Consider the following 9,686-nt stretch of genomic DNA (forward strand, 5'->3'; position numbering starts at 1 on the left):
CGCAATTTGCCTCATCTGGGTTGGCGCATTCCCAGTGAATCCACCCACGCCCGCAAGTAATTGTCTTACACAGCTCACAAAGTAGTTCCAAAGGTCTTTTGATGGAGATCTGTTGTCAAGTGAATGGGAAACATCATAGAAACAGTGAAAAGTACACATCTTTTCAGGTTGCTGGATTTTCTCCTTGGTCTTAAAAAAAGTAACTAGACAGCTTCCATTTAAAAAACACGTGCACATATATACAATAAGAATTAGAATGTGATTTTTATGCAAAACCTTTCAGAGTCTATCTTAGGTGTGCTGAGGACTATCACTCAGTCTGTCAACTACCTCCAGAGTAAGCTTGTTTTCTCATTCCTTAAAAAACAAAAAAGTTTGTTTGCTAAGTTCAAACATTACATCGTGTGAAGATGCCAGTCTGTATAAACCTTTATAAAAGTAGAATATCTGGAGTATAATACACTAGAAGCAAGTTTTACAAATTAATACAAGTAAAATATATAAATTACAAGGAAATAGAGGAACAGCGGGGTTCTCTCTTTAAGTGGTTCTTTCAGCAGTCGTATCGCTGTAAAGAAAATGAAATATGCATTAGGTTTATAAAGATAAACAATGATGACATTTTGTCCCTTTATGTTCCTGTTTTTAAGCAAACATAAGGCAGACTGATCTCAATTTCAGAAGAGTTTCAGCCCATCACAGTTAGGGTTTAGCCAGTGCTCATGAAATATTTCCTAAACAAACCAGACCTTCTGTGCTCCTTGAGTAAGATCTGGGTTGGAGTAATGGCTATGTTGCTGGACTCCCATGTAGTTGACTGTGGTTTGAGTCCCGGCCCCGGTGGCTTAAACTCATGCTGGGCACATGTGCTTGTGTGCCCAAGATCCCAAGAGGAGAATGGAGGAGAAGGAATTGCAGTGTGGCCATCCCCCCGGGAGGTGATGTCTCGCTTTCTGTCTCTCTCTGGCAAGCACACGTGCCCTATAACAAAAACCTCTTAAAAAAAAAAAAAGCTGAGGAGCAGGTCCATCGGAAACTGCAGGACACAGATGCTGGGTTGGCTCAGAACGTGTTAGCAAGGGGTTTTTAATCTTAGGGATTTAAACGATAATGCCTTGGGAGTTTCACACTGGTATGGACTCAATGTGGGTAACCTTTCTAATGAAATGCTACCAAGCTAGGAACTCTAACTCTTCTACACTAAAAGCCCTGCTTTTTGAAAGTGTCTTTTGTCTTAAAAACAAAGGTAACAGATCTTCCCTACAGAGTCTGGGAAAAAGCTGCCCCTTCGGTGACTCATATGGGAGCCCAGTGTGTATGCTTCCTCAACTCAGAGGAAGGCATCACTCCCTGCCAAATAAGTCCAGCAATTTAATCATTGACTTTTTATTCTTGTCCCCAAAATGCACCAGCACTAAAGTCCAGAGAGGGCTCAGTTTAAACTTTGCCTTGTTTGAAATTCAAGGCTAAACATAGGTGGCATTACAGTAACCCTGAGAGGATTCTTCCCTGTTCCTCCCCAGCAAAATTGCCTGAAATAACTCCATATTGAAGGTTTCCCACTCCGTTGTTTTCACAGAAATTTGGCAGAATCCCAAAAAAATTATTAACCTTGTTGGACTTGCCTGATAAGGAAAACTAGATTTTAATTTTAACTTGCCCTCAAAAAATCACAGAAAGTTTCCATTTATTTACTGCAGAGTTTTTCATAGCAGCAATGAACTTTAAGTTTTCATTAAGTTTTTGTCTTATTTTAAAAGAAAGTGAACAGACTTGGAACCAGAGGGATCAATGATTTGGCAAATAAAAATATGCTTCTGTTACCTAATCCTGTTTTACAGAATAAGACAAAACACTAACCCTACCCCCAAAATTGAACCAAGCCTACACTTCTAACAGTTCAATAATATAATATGTACCTTTCAGGAGGAAATAGAAACAAGAACTTTCCCTGTTACCAAAAAAGAAAAAAAAAGAAAAGAAAAAGAACACGCATATTTCTCCCATACATCATACCCCAGGAAACAAGTGCTTCCTGGTTTTCTTTCATAGTGAATAGCTTTTCATGAGCTGCTATTCAAAGGCTTTTAGTGATTTTCAATGTTACTTAGGCATTTTTGAGACTCCATTTTAGGCAAGAATGACAGAAAATCCAACAGAACCACCAGTGTGGCATACAGGTTAAGAGCAGGCGCTTTGGCATAAAATGACTCAGAGTTTGAAACCTGTTACTTCCTGACGAGGTGCCCTTAGGCATATTACTTAATCTCTGAGTCACATTCTCCTCTGAAAAATGGGTTTAGTGCGGTGCCTGGTGCAACCAGTGAGTCTTGGCTGTTAAATGTGTCTGCTAGTTGGGAATAGGAGAGCAAGCAAAGACGGGACATCTCTTGTGCATCTCTGCAACCAGAGTAAGGGGAGTGGGAGGGGGAACGGCTCAATCCCGAAGGAGGCACCGTCTATGACAGCTTGTTCCAGTGCACATAGGGCCAACAACTAAGGCCCAAGAGAATCCCAAACTGTGAGACTCGGGAAACACTATGGAGTGCAAAACTGAATGCTATAGATGTGTCGCCATGAAGATGATATAAAAATAAACACTGGTAGGTTGAACATGTTTGGTTTTGCCTTTTTCTCCATGATGGAAACAATGGTGCATTATAGTAAGTGAACACACCAGGGCCAGGGTACAGCATTTCCACACAGGTTCTTACCTGTTGGCGAGAGCAGCAGTAGCCACAGATGCCTCCAAGCATTCCATTTATGACTTGAATGAGACACAAGATGAATTCGATTCCACCAAGAGCCAAGAGGATAGAGAACAGACAGACATTCCATTCTACAATGTGCTTGGGTTCAATGCAGAGGGACCACGTGGAGGTATTCAGGAGGTACCTGGGGAGAAAAAGAGAAATTTCTAACATGTGACTATATCTAATGAGGTCTCACATACACTGTTTTTTCCTGTGGCTTTTCCTTCAGAAAAAAAGAAATGAACTCATTCAATATCCTATATCGAATTCTTCCAATATATGTCATTTCCCAAAATTCACAAATTTACTCCAACTTTTGTTGCAATGATAAACATAAAATTAAAAATGATAACTTTTGACTCCTAATGGAGGAGTCTGTTGTTAGAAATCTTTACCTTTTATTGATGCATATATTTTTTTAAAAGACATGGATTTTTGTAAACAAAAGTAAAAATGTAAGCCCCTGATGGTGTGGTAGTTAAGGTGACTGGATCCCATACGGTCAACTGTGTAGTTCAAGTCCCAGACCTGGCAGTTTGAAAAACAGACTGGTCATGTGTGCATGTGTGCCTTAAGTCCCGAGAGGATGGAGGAGAAGGAGTTGTGGCACGGCCACTCACCCTGCGGGATGATTTCTCACTTCTCCCCTCTCTTTCTGTATCAGGGGAGCACATGTGCCCTATAGCAAAAATTATTAAATAAATAAATAAATGCAAAACGGTATCTATACTATGTTTATAATATTTCTTTTTAAATTTTCATTTATTATTATTGTTTTAAAAATTTGTTAGAGGGCACATGCACTCACCAGAGAGAGAGAGAGAGAGAGAAAGCAAGCTACAAGGTCTGGGACTTGAACCATGGTCAGTCCTATGAGAGTCCAGTGCCTTAGCCATCATGCCATCTGCTAGCCCCTCTAGGCTATATGTGTTTAAAAGTAAAATTCTAAGTAAAATTCATGTGTTAAAGATGTGAATTAAAAGCAGTTGTGGAAAAATTAAAGGAATTCATGTGTTAAGGTAATGAAATAAGAGGTGATATTTTTATCTGCTTTCCAGTTTTATCATTGCTTAATTCTTATTTGAAAGATAGGAATTTGTTACCAATCTTGAATAAAATTTCTTTAGAAAATACCTTTTTACATTAGTTATTTTGAACTTTATTAACTTGGAAACCACGTCCTGTAACCTGGTGGTTAAGGAAGCCAGATCCCACATGGCCAACTATGTTTCAAATCCCAGGTTCGGCAGCTTGAAAACTCACCAGGCCCATGTGTTGTGTGCCCAAAATCCTAACAAGATGGTGAAATGGAGAAGGGATAGCAACATGACCACACTCCATTGGGGGGTGCTTTCTTCCTCTCTTTCTCTGTCTCTCTGATGAATGTATGTACTCTTTGGCAATTAGAATACAATATTAACTCAGATCATTTCATTAAAACTCAGTTCAGAGGCCAGCAGATAGGATAGCAGTTACATCAATGGACTCCCATGTAGTCAACTGTGGGTTGAGTCCCAGACCCTACTGCTTAAAACTCATTCCGGACATGTGTGCATGTGTACCCAAAATCCCAAGAGGATAATGGAGGAGAAGGGATTATGGTATGGCCATACCCTTCAGGGGGTGATTTTTCACTTTCTATCTCTCTGTCTCTGTCTCTCTAGCAAGCACACACGCTCTATCTTGGCTTTTTACAAACCCAACACCTTTATAAGAAAAAAAAAAAAAAAAACAACCTCTCTTCAAAAAAGATAAATCTCAATTCAGTTTATTCCTTCTGAAAATTATCTAAATTATGGCAAATTTGGAGATTTAATATGCTAGAGTTTTTCAACGGAGATCTTTAAACAGAATTATTTTTGCTTTTCAGGAAAAAGCTAACTTGCAATAAGATTCACAAGGATCAAATCTAATGTACTTGCTGCCTCTTCTTCATTTCCATGGTGCTCTGCCCATGTGTCATTCATAGCATGTAGCACACTGCACTCACTCATTCAACAAAAATGATAGAGCTCTCAATGCGAGTTTACTCCTGAGCCAGAGCTGGGGATATAATGGTAAACAAGGCATAGGTTCTATTCCAGAAGATCACCCATCTAAAAGAAGAGATAAGCATTAGGCAGTCTCATGCAACTGGTGTGCTGGCTGGGTAACTGAAGAGTGAAGGGGCCACAGGAGAAGTAGATCCTACCTGGTCTAGGGGTGAACAGCTACTTATGTATCTATTCAACAAGGCTGAGTTCCATGAAGTAAGAACTAGACTTATTCATCATTGTATATCCAGCTATTAGAACCTTGAGACCAGCGGTTGGCATAATGGCTATGTCACTGGACTCCCATGTAGTCGACTGCGGTTCGAGTTCCAGATCCAGTGGCTTAAACTCACGCCGGCATGTGTGTGTGCATGCCCGAGATCCCGAGAGAAGAATGGAGGAAAAGGAACTGCAGCGTGGTTATCCCCCCTAGGGAGTGATTTCTCTCTTTCTGTTTCTCCATCTCTGTCTTTCTGGTGAGTGTACCCTCCCTATAGCAAAAACCTCTCCCAAAAAAAAAAAAAAAAGAATACTAGCACCTAGTAGGTACTCAACATATTTTAAAATTGGTCAAATGATAAATAGCAACCTGAAATCACTTAGTGAAATGTGAGCAAACCATGCTGAGGTAAGTTCTGACTGTATGTGTATATGACTTAGAAAGTTTTCTGAATACCTGGATATTCTTCCAGTCTGAAAAATTCTACCTCTGATTACTCTCTAGAATTTCAGCCTTTGGCACTTGATAGAGCCTGTGAATTCTTAATGAAATAGGAGTCAATCAAGTGGGAAAATCTAGGGTTGACTTAATTTCACAAAGAGGCCTGGTAAAATTCTTTCCTTATCGTTCTTACTGCCACAGAAGAACAAAGGGGCTTGGAATTAGAAACCGAACATTGGAATGGTTTATTGAGCCTGTCAGAGATTCAAGGTGTTGATCAAAAAAAAAAAAAAGAAAGAAAGAAAGAAAAAAAAAATCTGTCCTTCTATCCATCTTTCTGCATATGGGAAAAAAGTTTGTATTTTTAGGTGCAAAGCGAAAAAAAAAAATTGCTGCTAGTTGGCTATTGGCAAATACCTTGTGATTTGTGACTGTTAGTTATCCCCCATAGTGAAACCCCCAGATAGGTTCAAATGCAGTATGACATAGAAGAGGAAGATTTCTTACAGAAGTTGAGGTAGATAGTGGGAGGGGCAGATACAAACAAACAACACCAATTTTGAACACCAAAAGTTCAAATTCCTATAAGTGACAGTTACCTTCAGAGATTACCCATTGACTTACGTGGTATTAAGCCAGTAAATAATGTTAACAGCTGGCAGTCCAGACAACACATCAACCCCTGTAGGAAGCATTTTGCACCTACCGTCTCATTAATCCTCCTGACAGCTGTCATTGGTCTTATTTTCCATATGAAGTGACTGAGAGGTCAGTTTACTTCCTGCACTCAGAGCATGAGTGCAGAGATGGGATCAAACCCAGGTCTGCGTAATTCTAAGTTCATATTTCATGAATATGCTACCACACACTCACATCTCGCTATACACTATATAATTCATGGGAGACAAACATTCTTGATAGTATTAGGGGCAATTCAAATTCATTATTAATATTATTTTCATTCATGAGTCTCAGAACAGAATGTTTCAAAGTATACTTTTAAAAAGGTAAGAAACCTGTTAAATTATCCTGTGGTAAGATCTTTCGTATTGTAGCCTGATAGTTTTAAATAAAGGGTGCCTTGTATGTAGTTATTATGGTGTATGTGTGTGTGTTTGGGGTTGGGGATATGATTTGCCGTGGTCTTTGGTAAAATTCATAGAGTCTTTTTTATTTGTTTTTGCCATAGGGCACACGCACTTGCTGAAGAGAAATAGTGGGACAGAGAAAGATAGAACACGAGAAATCACTCCTGGGGGATGGCACACTGCAATCCCTTTTCCTCCATTTTCTTTCTGGAATTTTAGGCACACACACACACACACACACACACACACACACACACCCTGATTTTCAAGCTGCCAGGTCTAGGACTCAACTCGTGGTTGCCCATGTGGGAGCCCAGTGCCTAAACCACCACTCCACCTGCTGGCCCACTCTTCTTATCATACAGAAATTCCATTAATAGTTTCTTACTAAGTAGAAAAAGTTCTTAAGTTGATCAGCCAGTTGTTCTGGTATAACACGTAAACGATATATAGGAACGCAACTACCACCAGATTTCCTGGTTCAAAATCCTTATTTCCACTTATTATCAATGTAACCTTGGATAAGTTACTTCCTCTCTCTGTGTCTCCATTTCCGGATGTGCAAAATAAGAGCATTTGTGGAAGTCACTTCATGCACTTACTATGAGGACTTTGTCAGTGAACCCATCAAAACGCACTTAGAACTTGTCCATGTCAGGGCCTGGCCATCGTCCTTGGACACCCACTGCTTAAACCATACCTGAGTCAATGTGAACTAACACTGGTGGGTGGATGGATGAGTGGATGCTTGTTTTGTGAAGGGGGGTTGCCACTCTACACATGTGGTGGATGAGAATGTGTGACCAGGAAGGGAACAATTACATACAGTCCCTCCGTGTTGGCAAAGGTGTAGTTCCATTGGCCGGAGGAATCAAAACACAGTGGTCCTTCTGCTAAGCCCAGGGCCGCCACGATGACGCAGTAGCCAGATCCCGCAGTTCCGATGAGCGCAGCCAGTACAGAGGAAAGCATCTGGAGAAAGGAACACACCAGAACTGAGCCACAGAACACCCCAGCTACGACCTCGGAATCCTCATTACCACCCGAGCAAGAGGACCTACCGAGCATCGCTTGCCACAGTTCTCATGGCCACAGCAGCCACAGCAGTCGGCCTGTTCCAGCCCAATGAAGACAAACGCAGGTGGAAACATCTGGTGAGAAAACAAGCAAATTCGAGTTATTGCCTTTCCCTGGGGTCATGTGGGTCAGGGTAAGCATCTTTTGGTGAAATATACTGATTTCTGACGGTGTTCTGATGACTTTGATAAGACTGACCAGATATCCTAAGAAATGTAAAACTGGGACCAGCAGATGACATAAAGTTACATAGTCGACCATGGTTCGAATCCCAGACCCAGTGGCTTAAACTCATGCTGGGCATGTGTGCATGCATGCCCAAGATCCCGAGAGGAGAATAGAGGAGAAGGGATTGTGGCATGGCCATCCTCCCAGAGAGAGGGGTGATTTCTCACTTTCTGTCTCTCTATCTCTCTTTGTCTCTCCAATGAGCACACATGCCCTATAGCAAAATTCTCTTGAAAGAAAGAAAGAAAGAAAGAAAGAAAGAAAGAAAGAAAGAAAGAAAGAAAGAAAGAAAGAAATGTAAAATTCCAAAGAGCAAAACCTTGTTTCCATGTAATGTGTGAAAGTATTCCTGAAGGTGAGGATGTAAACTGGGAGAGGCAAAATAATAACCTGTAAGTTTGTTTATTTTACAAGAGTTCATAACACAGTCCCAGATGGCAACTCTGTTTGGGAAATGTTGATTCCTCCCATCCTTCGTAAAACATAGAACATACTAATAAATCCTTAACAGAATAACTGAAACTGTTTTGTAGGTAGGAGAGATGAACATTATTTACAGTAAATACAAGTCACTTCTTTGAAGATTCAAATGCGGTTTCAGCCCAACAATGAAACTCTTTAAATAAAGTAAATACAAAATAAGTTTGAGGTCAAAAGAAACTTAAACTAAGTCTAACGTCACATTCAAGACAAATGATTATGTTAACATGATAGTAATGCTTAAAATTAAAGCAGATTTGCTATGCCACAATTAGTGTACTAGGCTTAAATGTTTTAATGTCTTTTACTCAATTAAGGAAAACCCAATTTCTTTTTATGGTATTAACAATTCCATAAAATTTCTCTTTAAAATTTTGATCCCAGCATTTTAAAGTGGCAAACTCAAGCCTGCTCACATTCTTTCCATGCTATGATTCAAGATAATACTTTCAGCTCCCAGGTTGGCAAGCAAATTCCTCTTACTTCGATTAAAAACAAACCTTGGGGAAAAAAAAACAACACATCCCACTATTTGCTTCAGACTGCTCTGCTTCTAACTGTAGGCTCTTTTCCTAGGCGCCGCACTCCCCCCCCCCATTATATAAAAGAGAAAGTTTATAGTTCTTTTTTAAATAGCAACACAATCACAATTCATTATTTTTTCCTGTCATAGATGCCCGAGAATAAAGGGCAGGGAATTTGGATTCCAAACTGTTGATTTAGACAGAGAACCCGACAGCCCCTCCCAGGTCCCCAGAGCAAATGTTAACTGACTACCCAATCTAGTACTAGAAATTCTATCGTCTCTCGAATCAGATTTAAAACCTACTATTCATTTTCCAGCTGTAAAGTAAGAGAGTTTAGCAAAAAGGCAACTCACTTGTAGCTGAAAGAAGATTTTGAAAAAGTACATCTAATAAAATGATTACACTCTGCCTATCCCAACTTTTGTAGAAGCTGCTTTCAGAAGAATGACCAAAAAAAAAAAAAAGCCATTGCTGAAAACTCCCACACATTTCTGAGAATACAAATGAAAACATCGAGTGAAGAGCAGAACATTCAAAAAGTTGAAATCATTCTGGATGACTTACCAGCAAGCCTCCTCCTATGATACCGGAAAAGAACCACACGAAGCGGCTGAGGTTGTTGTCGGAAGCGAACCTTGTTTCCCCATTGGGAAAGTAAAGCAAGATGTTAGCTACAATGCAGAGGAGGGCGAGCCACAGCAGAGAGTAGCCGATGCATCGGGCACATTTTCCGTAGCACATGGTGGCGCGGGAAGCTGGGAGGTGGTGTCCTTCTGTTTCAGCTCAGTGATGCCCTGACGTGGAGGAGGGTGTGCTGGTCTGTGGGGAAAGCAATGCTC

The 9,686-nt window shown here is 40.3% G+C and overlaps 1 protein-coding gene across 1 annotated transcript; it reads right to left on the minus strand.

Moving 5' to 3' along the window:
* Window positions 1-452: 452 nt before the first annotated feature.
* TM4SF1 (transmembrane 4 L six family member 1) lies at window positions 453-9,680 on the minus strand. Its single transcript, XM_006149720.3, has 5 exons — window positions 9,412-9,680; window positions 7,597-7,686; window positions 7,362-7,507; window positions 2,715-2,895; window positions 453-568 (listed from the first exon to the last, which is right to left on the minus strand). Exons 1-5 carry the CDS (start codon window positions 9,586-9,588, stop codon window positions 554-556), a joined length of 609 nt encoding a protein of 202 aa, XP_006149782.1. The 5' UTR covers window positions 9,589-9,680; the 3' UTR covers window positions 453-553.
* Between the last annotated feature and the right edge of the window lie 6 nt (window positions 9,681-9,686).

The sequence above is a fragment of the Tupaia chinensis genome, unplaced genomic scaffold, assembly GCF_000334495.1.
Source record: "Tupaia chinensis unplaced genomic scaffold, TupChi_1.0 Scaffold000272_1, whole genome shotgun sequence".
NCBI lineage: Eukaryota > Metazoa > Chordata > Mammalia > Scandentia > Tupaiidae > Tupaia > Tupaia belangeri.